We start from the raw sequence: 21,343 nt of genomic DNA, 5'->3' as shown, positions 1-21,343 counted from the left end.
CGCAAATAGCGTCATTTAGTGGTGGCAGTAGCGGGATGCGGGAGATTTGCCAGCTCTCCCGGGAGTCCGTGAAACTCATCCGAATTTCGGGAGTCTCCCAGACATTCCGGGAGAGTTGGCAAGTATGCTTTACAGTAACAAGTAAAAAGGTAAATAGAAGAAACTATAACAGCTGAAACACACAATGCAAACATATGTTTCAGTAAGTGCTGACTGCTCAGATATCAGTTTAATATGCGTTTGTGTGAAACTGACAAGTACGCTATCTGATCTGAGCAACAGATAGTGATTGGCATGAGATGTCACCAAGTAGAAAGCCACCATTTTGGTGGTGTAGTAGTGGCGAACGCAGTGGGAATGCTGGGGGGAGACACTAAGACAGTGTGCTATGTGGTGAGAGGAGGCAGTGATAATGAAGAGGATTTGAGGCATGTTTGGAGGCAACAAAGGTCTTACCGACAGTGTTTCCACTTTCAAATTCCCGATTTCCTGGTCTCAACCTTGTTTTCTTGGAAAAACTGGGACAACTGAAAAGCAGATCGGAAAAAAAAGTAAGTTGAAACACTGCGGAAAATGAGGAAAAACAGCATAAACTCCAATAATTAGGTTAAAGCGGGAGAAATCTCTGATTTCAACGGCCTTAACTCTTTGTTAAGTAACAAGCTGTCAGTCTTTTGTTGGCATTTACGCTGGCATTTTGGCTCCTCACTGCTTGTTAAATAGACCCCTATATTTTAATCAGAACTATATGAATATAAATAGACTTCAACTTCAAAACTCAGAAATAGATTTTTGTACTACAAAATAAATTGCATTAATGCATACAGGAAAAATATAAACAGGATAATGTTGATGTAGTATTTGCCCTTTTTATTTAATGGTTTGTTTCTAAGACACATATAAACTCAATATGAATTTATTTTAGAACCCTTTGAATATGGGATTCTAAATGTCACTTGTTCTTTTCTTACAGAACCTAAAAAAGTAATCTGAGCAATTCAGCTAAATCTAGTAAAAAAAAAAGAATTATTCAGTAACTTCAGCTAGGAGCTTTGAACAGCTATTTATGACTGAGTTTGAAATCACAGAGAACTGTGTGCTCAATGGTAAGCAGCATTTGTCTTTGTACCATTTGTTAGCACTTCCTGGAGTTTGGAAATCTAGTATAGTTTGTCCCTTTCGTGTTGCCGTCCTCAGTCTGTCATGGTAGCCTCCAGCAGCGGCATGGCTTCTTCTGATTCTCTGCGCCATTCAGAATACATGCCCGGGACACGGGGCACCTCAGGTGCTGACATCGACCGGAGACTGGTGAGTAGTAAGACGTATGTATACGGTGTAGAGGTATATACGGTGACCTTCAAACCCGTCCATATGTACTAAGTGTCCTAGACTAGACGTGTTGTGACACTGAGCCCGACGGTATAAGGACACAGTAACAATACGCTGTCACAGATATCATTCATGTCATTCTACAACGTTCGTTAATCGTATAAAAGAACAATGTGCTTTTATTCTTCAGTAATACTTTTCCAATGACTCGTGATCATGTCCCATTATTGCATTGCTGTTGCGTAAGATGTGTATTTTAGTTTAGCAAATGCCCTGAGAGTCTACCTAGATGTACGTGTTGCATATTATAGTTGTGTAACTATTGGTACAGAACTATGATTTACAGTTAACGAGACTCCCAGATTGCAGTTGGATTCATTTGGTCAAAAATATCACTCAGAATGGCACATAATCTTTCAATTTAATTTTACTAGAAGTTACCAAATTTTGTTTAATGGCATCTCAGGCTGTAGCATCCTTGGCCATCCATGCATGTGTAATATTTCAAATTCATTTATTTAGAATACACTACATGGCCAAAAGTATGTGAACCCCCTTATAATTAGAGTGTTTGGCCATTTCAGCCACTCCCATTACTAACGGGTGCATAAAATCAAACGTACAGTTCTGTAATCTCCATAGTCATAGTAGTAGAATGGATTGTACCGATAAGCTCAGTGACTTTCAGCATGGCACTGTCAGGATGACTCCTTTTCTAGTTTGTCAAATTTTTGCCCTGCTAGAGCTGCCCCTGTTAGCTGTAAATGTTATTATTGTGAAGAAGCGATGTCTAGGAGCAACAACATCTCAGCTGTAAAGTGGCAGGCCACACAAGTCTTCACAGATGAGTGTAGGCTGTTACAGCAGCGGGTTAGGTACTAATTATCAATGCTGATAACACAGACAACGACTTCATAGACAAAATTTGCCCAAACGTGACTTCAGCGACATTATAAAAGCCCAGACTTATCTCTTTAATGACTAGCGAACTGTCCGACTGTGTACTCAAAGATCTGGATCAGAAGTAATAATGGCACTGTGTTTTTACGCCCTTCAAAATGATGACCGTCATATTAGAAGTTTTCAAGCTGCTATTTCGGCTGACGATGTCTAACCCTAACCCGATCCTTAACATTAAACACTTACCTTACATGACATTCGGCATTGCCATTTTCAATGACATAAAAACACAGTGCCGTTATTAATTCTGATCGGGATCTTTGAGAACACAGTCGGATAGTTCTCTTGTCATTTAAAAGGTAAGTTTGGATTTTTTTAATGTCGCTGAAGTTACGTTAGGGCATATTTTGTCTATGAAGTCGTTGTCTGTGTTATCGGCACCATTAATATCATTACCACCAGCAGCATCAAAGGGGGGACCAACTCCATATTAATGGCCATGGGTTTGGATTGAAATGTTCAATAATCACATACGGATGTGGTGTTTGGGGGCCTACATACTTTTTGCTATGTAGTGTATCTTGCACCTCTCAGATTACATAAATTATGAAAAAGAAAAAACTCTTGATTGTCAAATATGTGGCAATGCAATAGGGTCATTTTGCTGTGAGAGTGTCCAGGGGTTCAAAGATTCTGATTAACTGGAAGATAGTGTATTCAAAGAACAGTAAACTCAGTTGTGCTTATTTGGGCCAACCTTAGAAAATTCTTGTTTTCACAAATAGGTGGCTTCAGTCAACAATACTGTGGGCAACCAAAGAATTACATAAAGTACTATAAACTCAATTCATCAATGTAATACAATCTGGGTAAGATAGATGAAGGGAAGATATGCAATCACAAAAGGAGGAGTCTCAGCAATCAAAGCAAGGTCTGGGCATGCTGGAAGACCTTCACGTCTTACTTTATTTACATTGATTGTTGAATACTAGTTATTTGTTTTCAGTTTGAGTGCTTTGGTATATGGACACAGAAGTATCCATTTGCAACATAGATACTGGACTTATTAATACTGTTTGAAATTTTCAGTCTCCCTATTTGAGGCTTTGTATCTCTGTAATCCTTTGCAATTGTTTTAATCTACCTTGGGGCAGATCTTAGTTTAGGTTTTTTCTGTATCTTTGTTTTGTTAGTTTGTACTTGGGATGTTTAAAACCTTTTGAATAAAAAATAAGAGAGATGTGCCAAAGGGCATTAATACATTACTATACAATAACACAAAGTTGCTATGCTTTAATTAACTATAAAATCTCACCATCATTAGAAAATGCAAATAGTGATATAATCTATTATAAATAATATTATAATTCTTGACTAGGTAATCATTTAGTATTAATCCAACCACAACCGATTTGTACAAAAAGTAAAATGAATTGCAAAATTCTAACTGATTAAATAAAAAAAATGTTTAATGAATACATTTAAAACAGATAACTTTAAAAGCAACTGTTGAATAAATTTAGCAACTGCAATTAACAAAGGCAGAAAAATGTATTCTATTAGCAGCAGATCTGAGCACAACAAATAATTAACATTCGTTAATGCGCAAGATAAATCTCACCTAGTAGTAACTAATGATTTAGGAAACTGTCCATAAGGAACTAGAAAAGTTAAAAAAATTGATGTATATCCTCAGACACTTTGATGACATTTACAGTTTCTTATATGTAGACAGTTCACATTTAAACTTTATACATCAGATTCTATGAAGAGTGTGGTGAATTCTTCTTAGCAACGGCATATAGCCTGTAGATATTACTGATCTCACTCTCCGTCATTCCAAGCAAATTCGGTTAAAGAACTCACTATAGTTCCGCCAGGCAGTGGTTAGTATATTAGACCCATCTTTTGTCAATTAGTTTAGTTAACTTTAGAAAACAAAGATTATCATCAGTGGCAGAGAGAATTCTTTGTAGTAAGTGGCCACCTTTCTCTGTTTACTTTAGTGTAGCTTATACCTGCTCTGTTTCTATATTCCACTTCTGAACTCCGATTCGTGATCATGTGATTAATTTCAGAGTGTCTGATGTCACCTCGTTCTCTAGGTAGTGCTGCAACAGATCTGACGTGTTTCGTCCTAAAGCAGGCGGACTTTTCTCTTAACACTGTGATTAGAATCCTGAAGTATAGCAATCGCGACCCCTGCTTCCCCTTTTGATTAAGAGACCCAAAGAGGGGAGAGCTTGTCAACCTGGTTAGCCAAGTGTGCGGTAGTATTAATGGCTGACCAGCTGTAGATGGGCCCCCTGTTGATGTGGGGTAACACATTTCAACTGCCACCACCACTGTTTATTCCCAAGGTTTAATATTTTGCGGAAGTTCTTTTGGTTCTCTTGACTTATATTTACGCAAATACAGATCATTATAAAATGGAGTTTAATATGATTAAAAATGTTTAAAGGTATAAAAATGATATATTATAATGACATACAGTACAGTGTTCTCCCCAGAAAATTTTGCCAGCCGGGTGGCATTAAGAAGTAGACTTATGGGAGCAGTTGTAATACTTTGGAGGTTATTGCCCACACCTGCCAGGACTGGTGGTCGGTGGTCTAACACACACACTGCTGGTTGTATTGCTCACATAATGACTGTTCTGATAGGATAATCGGTGGTTTATTCTATTCTAATAGCACTCTTGTTGGGCTTCACGAGCCGGGTGGCAAGCAGAAACAGCCGGGTGGAGCAACAGGAAATAGGTTCTGCGGAGAAAATTGCAGTAAAATTGCAAATTGGTTCTTAAAAAATAAAGGAATAACGTTGGAAAACAAACACTTACATAAATGCATGTGCAGAAGTGGAAGCTGCTCAATCAATTTATAGGCTATAGTAGGAGCGTGAAAGGGTGGGGTTATCCTAAAAGGAACAAACACACAAAATTTCCCCCCAGCATGTTAAATGCATGTAACAATTTGTTTGGGAAAGTGAGAACCTCACTTAGAGCTTCAATAGATGATTGATCCTCTTCGGTCAGACAACTTCTAACATTAATTCCATCATCTTTAAACACACCAGTTTCCACTCACTTCCCACCACCCCTTCCTTCTGAGGTCCCCAGACCAGGATTGTGAATATGGTACTGACATTATGGCTTTTCAACACACATTTCCACTTAGAATTTCTTAAAAATTAAATATCTTTTCTTTGACAATTCCTAGAAATTATAAGTTCACATTCAATGAGCAGGTCATAAATTCCATCACATTTAATATGACAATATTATGGCCATAATTTAGGAAGATGCTTGATTACTGTAGCATTTAAGTTTGACAAATGTCATGGGCCTAATCTCACTGATGATAGATACCTATAGAGATCTATGAAAGTGTAATATTTCTTTGATGTATATGTTAGCATACTGGACTTGCTCACAGCATTTGTCCTTTTGAAGCCATATTTGTTGCCTGTTTATAACTCTTACATTGACATGCTAATTTAATCTGTGATCCTGGGAGGCAGCAAGTCTTTGAAATAAAAACACCCAACACATCTGCCTGTGGGACACACACCAGGCTTTTAAAATTGATTATTGTATTTAACCCTTAACTTGCATGCACTCTGTTACTTCACAGGACAAAAGCAACTCATCATTGGCAATAATTTATATTGTTAACTCATGATTATGCCACATTCATGACTCTTCCCCCTTTTTAGAAGGGTGACAAGGAAACTGTCCAATGCTGAACGGTTTTCACGCTTACCTGGCACAGCGCTTTTCCATTGACACAATGACCTTTCAACTTTGCTTTGCTCTTTGCCCTTCTGGGACTATACAGTAAAATGGTGCTGTTTGGTACTTCAACTGAGTAACTTTCCTCCTTGTGATCTCTGTTCCATGTACACTTTGGTTCACACCCAGCGAGCTGCGGTCTGTCCAGAACCCTAACCAGTGCATTCATGCTGATCTTATAATATTGCCTTAATCTATTCCTTTCTACTGAGGTAGACATGTGAGATCTTCGGTTTATAGATACCCTGCATCCATTGGCACATAACCAAGATTCTCAGATATAGATAAGTAGTATATTTATGGTGACTGAAAAGAGGGGGTATTTTTCCAGGGTTTACAGGTCCTTTAGTCATTCTAGCAGAGCAAAAAAAAGGGTCTCCATAAGACAGTAAAATTGTACGTAATTAAATAAAATTAATACCCAGCATGATTAGTGAGGAGTGCATATTATCATAAATAAAAATCAGGTTTTTTAAAAGATTAAACATCAAAAACCATTAACAATTCTCAAAAATGTCAGTAGAAATAATAAACTCTCTATTGAATATGATTCAACAAATACACAGTTATTAAGCTATAACACCAGGGGGTTAATGTATTATGCTCCGATTTTTTTCAACTCGCCGGAAATCGGCGACTTTGCAGCTAAAATTTAAAGTTGCCGATTTCTGGCGAGCTGAAAAAATCGGAGCATAATACATTTACCCCCAGGTCTCTGCTAAGAGCAGATAGACCTTATTTCATGTAGTATGAACTCTTCAAAATTAGTGGAAATTAAAATCAATTTTAAATTTTAAAATATTGCCCATTTTGTATCATTTTTAAAAATATATATCTTGTGCTCTTCCATTCACATGATAATTATCTGGTACACCATATTATTTTTACAACCTTGTGTTTACTCAAATTCACCACCTTCTCTGCATATTAGTTTCCATTGGGACAATCTGGGGCAAGCCGCTCAGGCACTGTTAGGGGCCTTTACCACTTGCATTGTGTTTGCATAAAAAGCGCAAGTGCAAACCGCATGTTAAACATATATAAACACTATGCGTTTGCGCATGAGTCGGTTAAGCGTTTGATATACAGTTGATTTGCAGTGGATGTTTGCATGGATTTGCAAATGCATCCAGAATTCAATCGGTGCAAGGCTTTTCCCATTCATGTCAATAGGGTTCCTGGACTGGTTTCCACTATTAACATGGAAACCTGTAATCTCTCTTGAGTGTCATCCTAATAATTTATTTATATAGCGCCACTAATTCCGCAGCGCTGTACAGAGAACTCGCTCACATCAGTCCCTGCACCATTGGGGCTTACAGTCTAAATTCCCTAACATACACAGACAGACAGACAAGGGTACATTTTTTGTTAGCAGCCAATTAACCTACCAGTATGTTTTTGGAGTGTGGGAGGAAACCGGAGCACCCGGAGGAAACCCACGCAAACACAGGGAGTGTGGGTGAAAAAAAACAACAACTCTATGCAGCTCCATACATGACAGTGCTGCATTTCATTTCAATGGGCCTTTAATTTCAGCTGAGTTTTTGCATATAGTGCACAAACACATTTGAATAAACAGGCAGAATAAAGCGCAAGTCTGACAGAACCACTCTTGTACCCTGCTGGCTTATGTATACACTGGGCTCCCATTGAAATGAATGGTCCTTTTTTTTTTTTTCTTCCCCCAAGAACAGTGACATGCTTTGAATACATAGGAAAGAGAACCAGAGAAAGCAGTGACTAAAGGACCACGGTGCAACGCACAAGTGTGAAGTGGGGTTTTAGTTTTACATGTGGTTTCATGCTTTACATTGGCGAAGTGAGGCACAACATTTAGATGGTAGAATATAAGGTTCCTTAAGTCAGAGGTTTGTGGTGAACACATAAGGAGAACACAACTGTATACATGTATAGGAAGGGGGTAGCAACTGTAGTTTACTATGGGTGCCTGATTCATTTAGGAGCGTAACTGGCATTTTTTTGCATATAATGCACATAATTACTCTGCGCATGTCCAGAACTGGTCCATACGCCACAGAACACAACAACTTTCAATTTATCTTCAAACGCAAAGGACACTTCCGACAGATTACGATTTCAGGGAGTAGCATCTGATTGAAGCTTTAGACATCTCTATGGTACTTGTTTTTCAGCCATATCTCTTGCTCCAGCTACAGGTCTAGTCTAAGTGCCGGTTGCTGTAATCAGGAGCAACTGTAAAAGAAATGTTTATGTACAGTAGACATTGAGGGGCATATTCAATTAGCTTCCGTGATCGCGGCATTGTGCGGCCGCGCACATAAAGTGCAATTATGGTACCGCCACATTGCAGATAGGGTTGTGAAGGGAAATCTGCGGTGTAGTGGTATCTTGAAGGAGGTGGCCGCGTGTAGCTCTGATACCGGATACTAATTGAATATGCCTCTAGGTGTTTTTAATACTTGTTGAATACGAGCGTGCGCATACTTGTTTCACGTACGTTTATTAAAAAAAAAAAAAAAAAAAAGCACAATACATTCGTATTGTGTTCCTTAATGAATCAGGCCCTTTTACTGCTTTAAAAACTCCAGACCTCTGGTCCCTACATTCCCCCCCTTCTATTCATTACTCCCACCCCCTCCATACCCTATAGTTCTGAAATGTTAAAACAACATCTTTGCTGTTCTGGATAATTACGCAATTTTCTTCCGAATATGATAGAACTATGAGAGTGTTTTTGTGTTCAGCTGTATGTAAACACGTGTTGTTTGTTATTGATTAACCTCTCGAGATTTTGTAATGCTTTTTATTGAAAAAAAAGATGTTCCTAATAAAAAGTTTATAAAAAAAAACCCAAAAAACTCCAGACCAACATAGACCCTTTTTCTAATATTGCACAAAGTCAGAGTTTTTACTGAAATCGCTGCTCGTTTTCCCTTGCATAGAGATGGGGAAATGATCAAAGATTTCTGTACCATATTAAGTTCCAAAAGGTAGCGTTCAGCTTTAGAAAAATAGGCAATTGTTATGTCTGCTTCATTGACTTGATGTTTTTTTTTTTTTTCTTCATTTGATTTTGCTGTAAAATTGATCAGTGGAGAAAAACAGAAAAGCTCATTCAAAGCTTAAATGTTTTCATGGTTTAATAAATGGTTATAAAACAATACATGTGTGCATAAACCCAGAGGAAATGAAATTGTGGTGCTTTTACATAATGCAATGCTAAAAGTAAATAACGTTATTTAGTTTTCTGTGGATGGTCTCCCCACAGCTGGCTCTATATATGGAGGTTTGGGGAATCTCAGCTGAGTTTGACCTTTTCATATGATTGCTGTAAAGGTCATCATTGTCAATAATACCTGACAAACTGAGTAAACCTCAGAATGGCGTGAGTTTCCAGGCTACCATGTACTGCACAGAATAATAAATAATATCTGCGCAAACACCAGTATAGATAGGTGATGGCTGCCAAAATGGGGACAGTGTAAACGGGGGGGACCCCTCCTCCCTGGTTGAACTGTAAAGAGACCACAAGAAAACTTGGGGTAGTCCCCAGGCGCCTGTACACAAAAACAATGGAGGTGGATAAATGAATGAGTATTTATTTGAACATAATCACGGTGGTGAAATGGAGGCATAAACTTCCACCTTCTTATGCTGCAATATTATTAAAACAAGCACAATAAACATTCAGCAATCTTGCTGGTATGCAAAAAGTCTCAAAAAACAGACAGCCGTCTGTTTGATTTCCTTCTAATAGAAAGTGGTTGCCAGGTCTGAAAACAATAACGAAATCGCCATGTGCATAAGGCCCAAACAACAATGGGTATTGTAGTCTCATCGACTGTAACAACGAGTTTCCGTCCAGATTGCACAATGTACAGTCAATCTAAGTTGGCAAATACTCCAAGGGTGCTAGCAACTTCGGTACACCACATAGGGATAAGGAACAGAGAGAGAAGTTAACTCACCCCGCTTCTGCAGGATCTATTCCACAGGTGTCCGTTCAGGGAAGCCGCTGTGCGAGTCTCCGTCCGCGCTGTTAGACATCCAGCTGCCGAGTGAAAGTTGATAGTTCGCGCATGCGACTGGATACTAACAACCGGCTTAGTCAGTGAAAAGTATAGATGCTGCTGATTATCGGTAAATCCGTTTAGAATAGGTAGCCTACGCGTTTCACCCAATGAAGGGCTTCCTCAGGGATGTATGGGATGGAAGGGCAACTTAGTCTCCTTTTATAGTCTTAAAAACGGAGTTTAACCAATGAGAGGTCTTTATAGACCAGATGTATTGATAAGTAGGCTCAAAAGTAGCAACAAGCCTTTCTCAGTAATGCATAGGCTTGTATAGAAAATGCCTCATCTAAGAGAACAACTAAAAAATATGTATCAATATATAAAAAACCATACAGGGAACCGGAAATGTTGCAAGGTGTACAAAGGATTTATATAGGAGTAATACCATGGATGTAACCAATGGTGAACCCAAATATTGATTAAAGGAAACTATTAAGCTCAAAATCAATATTTAGGTCTTGTGGTGCTAAAGTCTTCAATGTATAGATCCATTTACTCTCTTCACATGACATGGATCGGATGAAATCTCCTCTCCATGATCTCTTCACTTTACAGATGCCTAGAAATCGAAGCAATGAGGCATCCTTGTTGTGAAGAAGTGCAAAGTGACTAGAAACACTATGTGTCTCCAGACCCTTGTAAATGTTTCTTTGATGCTCGCTAATGCGGGTATGCAGATCTCTTGCAGTCCTTCTTACATACTGCTTCCCACAGGGACACTCAAGTATGTATATCACCCCCTTGGTGTCACAGGTGATCTTGTCCTTTATGGTGTATGTGGCACCAGTAGCAGTTGCAATAAATGTACAGGTGGGTTTAGTGCCCCTTATATGACTAGTCCTGCATGCTAGACATCTTGTACAGTGAAAGAAACCTTTTTTATCCTCTCCCAGCCATGTGCCAGTAGGTGTCTGTCTTGTAGTAGGAATACTGCTTGTTACGAGGGCATTTTTAAGGTTGTTAGCCTTATTATAGATGAACCTTGGTTTGTTGGGTAAAACCTCCCTCAATTTATCATCACCCAGAAGGATATTCCAATGCTTGCAGATAATCTTCTCTATCTTTTTGGAATCACTACTCTATCTGGTGATGAATGAGGGGGCATCCGATGGCTCTCCAGATTTTGCTGCCTTCTGTGTTAAGAGATTCTGCCTTTCCTCCTTCCTGACTTCACCAAGGGCTTTCTCTACAGGGGTGCTATCATAGCCCCTCTGTAGGAACCTGTCCCCTATTTGGTTGGCTTGGATGTCATATTGTTCTATGGTGGAACAGTTCCTCCTGATTCTGGTGAACTGACCTTTGGGAATGTTTCGCAGCCAGTTGGTATGGTGGCTACTACAGGCCGGGATGTACGAATTACCGGTTCCCGGTATGGTTTTTTATATATTGATACATATTTTTTAGTTGTTCTCTTAGATGAGGCATTTTCTATACAAGCCTATGCATACTGAGAAAGGCTTGTTGCTACTATTGAGCCTACTTATCAATACATCTGGTCTATAAAGACCTCTCATTGGTTAAACTCCGTTTTTAAGACTATAAAAGGAGGCTAAGTTGCCCTTTCATCCCATACATCCCTGAAGAAGCCCTTCATTGGGTGAAACGCGTAGGTTACCTATTCTAAATGGATTTACCGATAATCAGCAGCATCTATACTTTTCACTGACAAGCCGGCTTCACGCTAACACAGACTGGATACTAACAACCGCATGCGCGAACTATCAACTTTCACTCGGCAGCTGGATGTCTTAACAGCGCGGACGGAGACTCGCACAGCGGCTTCCCTGAACGGACACCTGTGGAATAGATCCTGCAGAAGCGGGGTGAGTTAACTTCTCTCTCTGTTCCTTATCCCTATGTGGTGTACCGAAGTTGCTAGCACCCTTGGAGTATTTGCCAACTTATATTGACTGTACATTATGCAATCTGGACGGAAACTCGTTGTTACAGTCGATGAGACTACAATACCCATTGTTGTTTGGGCCTTATGCACATGCCGTACCATGTACTGCAGTCACCTAGGGTACTTTCATCCCATGCTTCAGTATTATGTCTGTTTATCCATTCATATTATCCAAAAGTTTGGATTTTGCCAGACCTGTGTTCATACAAGTGTGAATTTGGGTATAAAACTTCTTACCAACAAATGTACTCCCCAGATTTATAACCCTCATGTAATGTCTTATTTACTTCTTTTGTTCTGCAGGAATTCCCACTCCTTTATTTTGGACAATAACTGTGCTGAGTCGGCATATTTTTGTTTTCAGTATGTTAGAATAAAATCAAAGTGCTTTGCCCACTGAATTTGAAATAAACTGTAGAAGACATAAAAGTACAAGGATGGCACATAAAGAATACAGAATAGACACCTCAGCAGAATGGGAAATGTCAATGCTTGGGATTGGGATGTGAATCATTTCTGTTCAGTGAAGAAATGATTCAGCCTTTGTTATACTTCCAGCTGGGGATGAAACAGATGGTTTCCCTCCTGCTTGCAAGTTTCACTTACTGCTAATGCGTAGTACATGTAACTAATACCCACCATGAGGTATCTGTGGGCCAGGGGAAAGGCAGCACTATGACAGTCTGTCGTATGCAGACACATAAATCAACTGTAGCTTATGTCTACGTAATGAGACTGTTTACCAGTTTACTTATGCATAATTGTCACCAATTGCATCTCAGTTCTGTGGACTCTGTAGATCAGGTTCAGTTATGCACCTCAGTATAATTCAACTGAACATAATACCCACAATCTGCAAACCAGCCAGAGAACACGATCCTACTGAATATGACCGTGTCACTCCAGGAACTCCATACAGAATAGGATAACTGGCATGGGTGACACATGTCATGTGATAGGTTTTACATTGTTATGCCTCTAGACAACTCACTGGATAAGTTATATATGAACCTTGTTTCCTGTAGAGGCACAGCTCACACACTTATTTTGTTTATCTTACTATAGGCTTTCTTAATTTTTGTAACCATTTTAATATTTTGATTGTTTTGGCTATTACCATTTATTGGTGTTCTAATATTTTGATTGGCTACAGGTTGGCTTAGCCATATTGAAAGGGTTCTCTGCTTTTGGGCACCACCCCTCATTGGACTTGTCCACGCACTCCAATCATGTTGCATAGAAGGGGGGTCCTTGGTATAACCCTGTGAATGATCTAGCCCAGCCGACATCAAAGGCATGGGCGTTGCTGAGAAGAAATACATTTCTTCATGGGTATTTTATTTACAGCGGCATTATCAAAAGCTGAAATTTCCAGGGACAAGAATGAAAAATACACATACAAAATTACAAGCCTGTCACCTTATAAATTACAATTCATTTAGATAATAAATAATTAGTGCATATTCATAACTAATTAAATCACATTAAAAATCTACTGAAAATACTTTCAATCCACTGCTCCCCTTGTCGCACGTCCTCAGCTGGTATAATCTGTATGAGATAAGGGGGGGGCGCAAGATAGTACAGTAGGTCACTCTTGCTCTTGCTTAGAAAATAGTCTAAAGGACACTTGCAGGATAAAAACACAATAAGAAGCATATCCTGACGATAATAGTGTTAGTCTGCCAGCGTTCCTCCATCATAGAATACCACTATAGGGTCCTGCTTTGGATGAAACACGCTTGGGATATAATGAGACTGACACATGCTCAGTAAGAGGCTGTAACGATGATGCTTGGAACTGGCCCTTCCGGACTTGGAGTCTTTTTTTGTATATGGAAACATGATGGAGTAACGCTGGTCTGAGATCTCACTACTAATATCGCCCTGAGAGGTGATTGTGATATTCCACGTCAGAGTAAAAGTAATCTATGGTACTGTGTCACCCTCCACCTTCTCTTTGTGTGTGTGATATAAATTTCTTGACTGGTGCTCTGGTCCTTCGGAACACAAAATTTCAATCTTAAACATCATGGTCACATTGTTCAGTGTTTTTCAGATGGCCTGCTGGTTGTAGAAAAAGTGAATAACACTTGTGCATAAGTTTACACACTCGAACTAAAATCCTTAATATCTAAGCATCACTTTATCCAGTAGAGGATTCGTGACTTTACTTTAGAAAATACAGGAACCATTTTTCACCTTATGGTATCCTGCAAGGGAAAACCTTTATGAACCGGATACATGTAATACATACCTGCCCTTAAATGTCGTCCTTTCTTATGACTAAGAGTTTGCAATATATGTATGCTCAATAAAAATAGCTCTCAGCAGTTGTCTGAAAGTCTTTATACTTAAGTAATATGGCATTCTTTTAAAATTCCCTCATGAGCAGCTTGTGCCCCAGTTCCAGCAATCTGTTCAAAAACAAATAGATACAATTAGCACAGCACTCTCATTGGGATAACAAACAACTGTTCATAAATCATTCCCATGGATTATGCTTCAAAAAGTGTTAGGAAGATTGTTTACTCACCAAACCCCATGGTAGCCATATAGTAGTCCATAGAAAATAACTCAATGTCTTCCCGCTAGTCTCCTCTGACGTCATTAGTTCTCTGCAGGTGATCTATCCCTGCTTTACCTCCCTATTCTGGGCTGTCACACTCTGAGGATCAGAATAAGGAGACCAGTTGCATTTTTTTTCCCCTGTGGACTGATATTACCATGGGTATCCCATGACTATGTAATCTTCCTAATGCCTTTTGATGCATAATCCATAGAAGCTATTTATGCACTCTCACTTCTTATCCCTTTGAGATAGCAATGGCTGTATACTGCTGGTAAATATTTCCGTTACTGTAGTGAGACTGAACTTAAGCCTAATTTACTGGATTCAGTAGTCCATTAGTAAACTGAGGATGTTAGACCTTGTGGTTAAACTGCATTGTTTCTTCTTCATGGGGATCCAGTGAATGAAGACTTCATTCTGGAGTATCCTGACTGTTTGGCACATGTACAGTCTGTTAAACCCAAGTACCTTATGAACTCTTTCTTACCTTACACACAACGACAAACATTTATCTCCAACTTTGTCAGCTCTACAGCTGTTTCTGGGGAGTTCAAGGCCTATACTACTTAATATGGACTTACTGCATGGAAAAACAGACGACCAAGATTAACATTGTCTCACAAAAAACATTGGTGCCTAATTAGCATAGTACAGTAATGGGCAACCGGCAGCCTCCGAGCTTCCATCTGCAGCCCTTAGCTCCTTCCTGCTTTATCAGATTGATTTGTCATAGCTTGTAACACTGGTTAAAATGCCTGCAGGTATGTTATCACAGATGGCTATCATTAAATGTATTGTTTTAACGTCTTGCTAAGATTAAGGGTAATGTGAGGCTATTTTGATGTGTAGAGGGCTAACCATGCGGCCCCTGAAATATATTCTGTTATCCGTCACTGGTATAGTCTCACTGCATAATAGGGGGGGGGGGGGGGGGGTGACTATACAGTGGGTCACTCCTTTCTCTCCAGCCTCACTGAAATCTCTGTTCTGTTGTCTGATTTCTTGTTCTGTCTGCCCAGCATGAACTCTTACAGCTTCCTATTACGCTAATACATGATAATATGAACATAAAGATCTCATTATTATTATCGTATGTTCTGCTGATCATCTATAGAAAAATAATGTGAAAATATAAGCAGATTATTAATGGATTGTTAGAAATACAGCTTACGGAGTTTAGCGTGCTTCATATGCACAGTGGCACTGTGGTTAGCATTGCTGACTCACAGCCCTGGGGCCATTGGTTCAAATCCGACCAGGGCACGATCTGTGTGGATTTTTCTGGTTCTCCTTATGATTGGACTGTCAGGAGGGGGGGGGAAACCAAACAAACACATACTGGTAGGTTACTTGGCTGCTGACAAAAAAATATATACTATTCTGTGTGTGGTTGAGAGTTTAGATTGGGGGCAGGGACTGATGTGAATGGCTAAATATATTCCATTCAATGCTGCGTGATGTGGTGGTGCTATATAAATATACTGTAATAATATGCTATACTGTGGTCACACTTCACGAGACTGGAACAGTTGATGCTTTTGTTGAATGAAGTCCTAAGAAACACTCGTAACTCAAACATTTCAGTGTCTTTTCTCTTATCCTTTCTAGGGTGGGACTCTGATTGCAGTAGGTCTTGGAGTTGCAGCTGCTGCTTTTGCAGGTAAATACGTTTTCCCCAGAAGTTGGGTATTTCCACAGAAGGTCTGAGGACTTAGACATGTTGAGAAACATTTTTTGATCACGAAGGGCCTCATTTAGAGTTGGCTGCATTTCCGTCTCAAATGCTGTAGCAAAAATTGCAGTTTTACCTGTATGTTGTCACGCGTTTCTTAAGATACACCCAACTGAAAACGCAGCAGTATTTCTATATCGGGGGTACAAATGCTTACACTTACACCTAACAATAACTTGGAGATACGCCTTGATTGTGTTAGTAGTAAATGCTAACTTTTCATAACCTTTTTTTTTTATAATATAATGTAATAGTCATTCATACACGAGAGAGAATATTTTCTTAAGTGTTATTAATAAATGTAAAAGTTTCATTTTCCATATAAAATGTAAATGAATCCAAACACACACACATCTATTGTTTACTGCTTTAAAAATCCAATGGGAATCTTCTTTCCTGCAGTAGCCCAAATCTGACGTTACATAGCATAACTGCAAGTCTAACTGAGGAAGTTCTATCAAGTGATGTTGGTGCCCAAACAGGCAATCAGAAGCGGATAGATAGTCTTCTGGTGTCGCCATCACTACCTATCTTTACACCAGGCATCGGTACCCACAAGAGATGTGCCTCTAAGAAGCATATCTGGGGGTGCCTTCAAGTCTATTAGGGTCATCTCCAGGGCGCTTGTTACACTTACATGTAAGTGCCCTTACTGTACATGTCTAATGTTTGCCTGCCCTATTCTGTCTATCCAGGATCTGTCAGTGTAACATACACACAAATCGCAGGACGGAAATGCGTACATTTACATCTACAAAAATGGATTTCTATCAAACTCTAAATCAGGCCCTAATTCTGCAACTGCTAATTGTTAGCAGTGCTGTCTTTTGGTAAATACACTCCCAATCACAGTAAAGGTTATGTTTTATCCTAGTCTCCCAAGTGTTTAAATGAAGACATACATGATGGATATTATTATAAATAACTTACATCAGAAAGATTTAGATATTATGATTGCCCAAGATATATCAAAACTAGAGATTAGTGTGGTAGTTTTCCAGGGACGTGCATGAACTTGCATCAATTTCAGTTTTTGTTTGAACTCTCTGCCCATGGGAATGTTATAGCTGAGAAGAGAGCTTATGCCCTTTTGCTAACACTTTGTTTTAGACTTATAAGAAAGAGCAAATGTCACATGTATCCGTTTTCCTCTTCTTTCTAAAAATAGTATATTATCATGAAATTTGGATTTTAAATCTGGCATATAATTATATTAACTAGGCTGTATTAGAATTGTATTATTATAAGAAGATTAACTATTTTGGTAATAGTTATTTTTATATTTACTGTAACCGGGACTGACAAAAGAATAATCAATTTAGGAAGCAGATTGTTATGGAGAGACAGTAAATTGTCTGACTTCTTACAGGTCGCTTTGCATTCCAACTGTGGAAACCTTTGGGTCAAGTTATCATGGAGAATGCAAAGAAAATCCCAACTCCAGTAAGTATGAATTATCTAATTTTTTTAAGTAGAGAGAGAGGGAGCTGTATGATTCTCCATTTTAGTTGTAAGCTTCTGGTCACGTCCAAGAGTGTGATGCTGTTATATTGCTGTGATTCCTGCAATCTTGTGTGTCTTTCTCTTTCTGCAGAGCCTTTCTTATTACTACAAAGGAGGATTTGACCAGAAAATGAATAGACGAGAAGCTAGCCTAATTCTAGGTGTCAGGTAGGTGTACTGGACTTTTCATGTAAGGCCAAAACTCACTGTTAATAAAACACTCAGTATGCTCATTGTCAACAAGTGATCAATTGACAAACATTTGTCACTTTCACTGTTGCTGAACTTACAAATGTCATAATCAGTCAGCAATCATTTATCAACTACTGGAATGTCAAGCACTCACCAATATGGACTCAACTAACCAGACCCTTGTAAACCATCTCCTTCTTCATAGCTCAAAAAACTATCTACTAATCATCAGGGATCAGCATTATTTCTGCAGTATTTAGTTAAATATATTGTTTCACAACAATATTTATTGTGAATCAATATATTGCTGTGCTGATTCCCTGTTGTGATGGAAGTGTGTTACAGCCGAACTCACTGTCGCAGTTGGCTGTTAGGAGTGAAGCACTTTTCGCCTGCAATATACAGATGTCTATAAAACACAAGTCACCTTAATATAAGCTAATATTCCAGCATACTATATTATCATAGATGGAGAATATTAACTTTATCCCTGATACATAACATTTAGACAGAGTATCGCTTCAGAATAGGGAAAATGGGATACATAAAACAGGGATATACAAGGTAGACAGAATAAATACAGACGTAATAACAAAGGGTAGGTACGACCCTGCTTATAAGAGATCTTACAATCTGGTGGGGAAAAGGCACAGTCGAGACGAGGAGTGAATGGTTTAGTGTGGAGTTTGGGACAGCTAGTGTGAGTAGTATAAGGGAGACCACGAGAATGGGGACCCTGTTATAGCATAAATCAGCCCAGATTATGTTGTGCTGTTTGAGGATTTGGGGAGGGGTCATGCTGCCGTTCTTTTAATTATTTTGTATTTATTACACTGTGTGGTATCTGTGATTTGAATGAAAACAAGTCAATCCCTTGCAGTTCTCTTCTATACACATGTTTATTTTTCTGAACGTGACTGACATTTAGTTCTACTCGCAGGCACAACACATTAGGGCATACATTTACGCTTTGGTACACTAAGTACACTAAGGGGTTAAGGTTAGTTTACATTATTGTGTTTGCGAAAATGTGCACTACAATGCATAAGTTCTAATGAGCCTCGGCATGAGGGACAAATTGCTGGCTTAGCCGCTTAAAGTTACAAATATCCTTTTCACATCATCTGGACAGAACTACATTAAATTAATCTGTAGAAGAAACAATTACTGAGTCAGCTAATTAATAGTACAAAGCAGACAAGTTTCTTAATAGATTTGTATTTAAATTGCTTGCGCAGTACTGCATCTTGCCCACAAGATGGCAAAAGTCCTGCTTGTTTTGCATATAATATATAAAATGTAATTTACGCGCAATAGTTGATCCAGTTTATTGTAAAACTTTACTTTTACAGTCCATCTGCTAGCAAACCTAAGATTCGGGCGGCTCATCGGAAAATCATGATTTTAAATCACCCAGATAAAGGTAAAATAACGTTTTTTTTTTCCTGTTTTATTTAGCAGTAAAAGCAAATGGAGCGATCCATGAGTTTGACACTTTAACAAAGTCAAAGGCTGTATTCATGTCTGTCTTTTCTATCAAGCATAAACATTTGTCATGTCATACAGTCTGGTTATAGTGCTGGAAATGGCATGAAGCACTAGATACTAGGATTGAGTAGTATATTACTCCATTTTAACATCAACTTGCGGTACCAAAAGAAAATAAGAGCATATCCACTTTTAGTTTATCTCTATTATTTCATCTTGCATATAGACAGGAAACCAGATGTGGTATTTTAATTATTCTTGTACTATTGTATTACATTCATATAACCTCAACATAGTCATTGATTCTGGAAAAGGAAAAAAAAAGCATACCATATATTTAGATATTTTGGTGCCACAGAATCCACAGCACAGTACAATCAGCAAAAAATAAACAGAAAAAAAATACAGATAGGTAAGGGACAAGAGGAAAAATAGAATCAGTAAAAATCAATACAAGAGCCTATAGAGAAAGTAACCACATAAGACACAACTACATGAAAGAAGACATTACAATGAGGATGAGAAGATGGGAGGTAGAGAGTACCAAACTTGTGAGCGTTAACATTAGGGAGGATTAGGGTAGTAAACGTAGACAATAAAGTATATGTTTATCAACAACTAAGCATATAAGCCTCTTATTCAAGAGAATGGACTTCTGGGTAATGTCATTTGACAGCAACATTAATGCAAGTTGAGATATATGAAAAACAAAGAACTTCAGTGTCATTGTACCTCCCTGGTGAATATCCTTGTACAGTGCTTCCGGAAAGTATTCACAGCGCTTAACTTTTTCCACATTTTGTTATGTTTATGGCTAAAATTCCTTTTTTCCCCTCAAAATTCTACACACAATACCCCATAATGACGACGTGAAAAAGGTTTTTTTGGAGATTTTTGCACATTTATTAAAAATAAAAAAACTAAGAAATCACATGTATATAACTATTCACAGCCTTTGCTCAATACTTTGTTGATGCACCTATGGCAGCAATTACAGCCTCAACTCTTTTTGAATATGATGCCACAAGCTTGGCACACCTATCTTTGGGCAGTTTCGCCCATTCCTCTTTGCAGCACCTCTCAAGCTCCATCAGGTTGGATGGGAAGCGTCGGTGCACAGCCATTTTCAGATCTCTCCAGAGATGTTCAATCAGATTCAAGTCTGGGCTCTGGCTGGGCCACTCAAGGACATTCACAGAGTTGCCCTGAAGCCACTCCTTTGATATCTTGGCTGTGTGCTTAGGGTCGTTGTCCTGCTGAAAGATGAACCGTCGCCCCAGTCTGAGGTCAAGAGCGCTCTGGAGCAGGTTTTCATCCAGGATGTCTCTGTACATTGCAGCATTCATCTTTCCCTCTATCCTGACTAGTCTCCCAGTTCCTGCCACTGAAAAACATCCCCACAGCATGATGCTTCCACCACCATGCTTCACTGTAGGGATGGTATTGGCCTGGTGATGAGCGGTGCCTGGTTTCCTCCAAACATGACGCCTGGCATTCACGCCAATGAGTTCAATCTTTGTTTCTTCAGACCAGAGAATTTTGTTTCTCATGGTCTGAGAGTCCTTCAGGGGCATTTTGCCAAACTTCAGGCGGGCTGCCATGTGCTTTTTACTAAGGAGTGGCTTCCGTCTGGCCACTCTACCATACAGGCCTGATTGGTGGATTGCTGCAGAGATGGTTGTCCTTCTGGAAGGTTCTCGTCTCTCCACAGAGGAATGCTGTAGCTCTGACAGAGTGACCATCGGGTTCTTGGTCACCTCCCTGACTAGGGCCCTTCTCCCCCGATCGCTCAGTTTAGACAGCTGGCCAGCTCTAGGAGGAGTCCTTGTGGTTCCGAACTTCTTCCATTTATGGATGATGGAGGTCACTGTGCACA

General features: G+C 39.1%; 1 protein-coding gene across 1 annotated transcript in view; it reads left to right on the top strand.

Annotated features, from left to right (window-relative positions):
- The first annotated feature begins 1,168 nt into the window (after positions 1-1,168).
- Positions 1,169-21,343, top strand: part of DNAJC15 (DnaJ heat shock protein family (Hsp40) member C15) — a 38,025-nt gene continuing 17,850 nt past the window's right edge. Inside the window, exons 1-5 of the mRNA XM_075199758.1 lie at positions 1,169-1,308; positions 16,161-16,212; positions 17,654-17,727; positions 17,879-17,955; positions 19,332-19,402. Of these exons, the coding sequence (XP_075055859.1) occupies positions 1,204-1,308; positions 16,161-16,212; positions 17,654-17,727; positions 17,879-17,955; positions 19,332-19,402 (379 nt within the window). The 5' untranslated portion in view covers positions 1,169-1,203. The remainder of the gene's footprint in view (positions 1,309-16,160; positions 16,213-17,653; positions 17,728-17,878; positions 17,956-19,331; positions 19,403-21,343) is intronic.

This window comes from Mixophyes fleayi, chromosome 2, assembly GCF_038048845.1.
Source record: "Mixophyes fleayi isolate aMixFle1 chromosome 2, aMixFle1.hap1, whole genome shotgun sequence".
Taxonomy (NCBI): domain Eukaryota; kingdom Metazoa; phylum Chordata; class Amphibia; order Anura; family Limnodynastidae; genus Mixophyes; species Mixophyes fleayi.
Note: the sequence above shows the minus strand (reverse complement) of the source record. Positions and strands in the feature narration are given on the sequence as shown.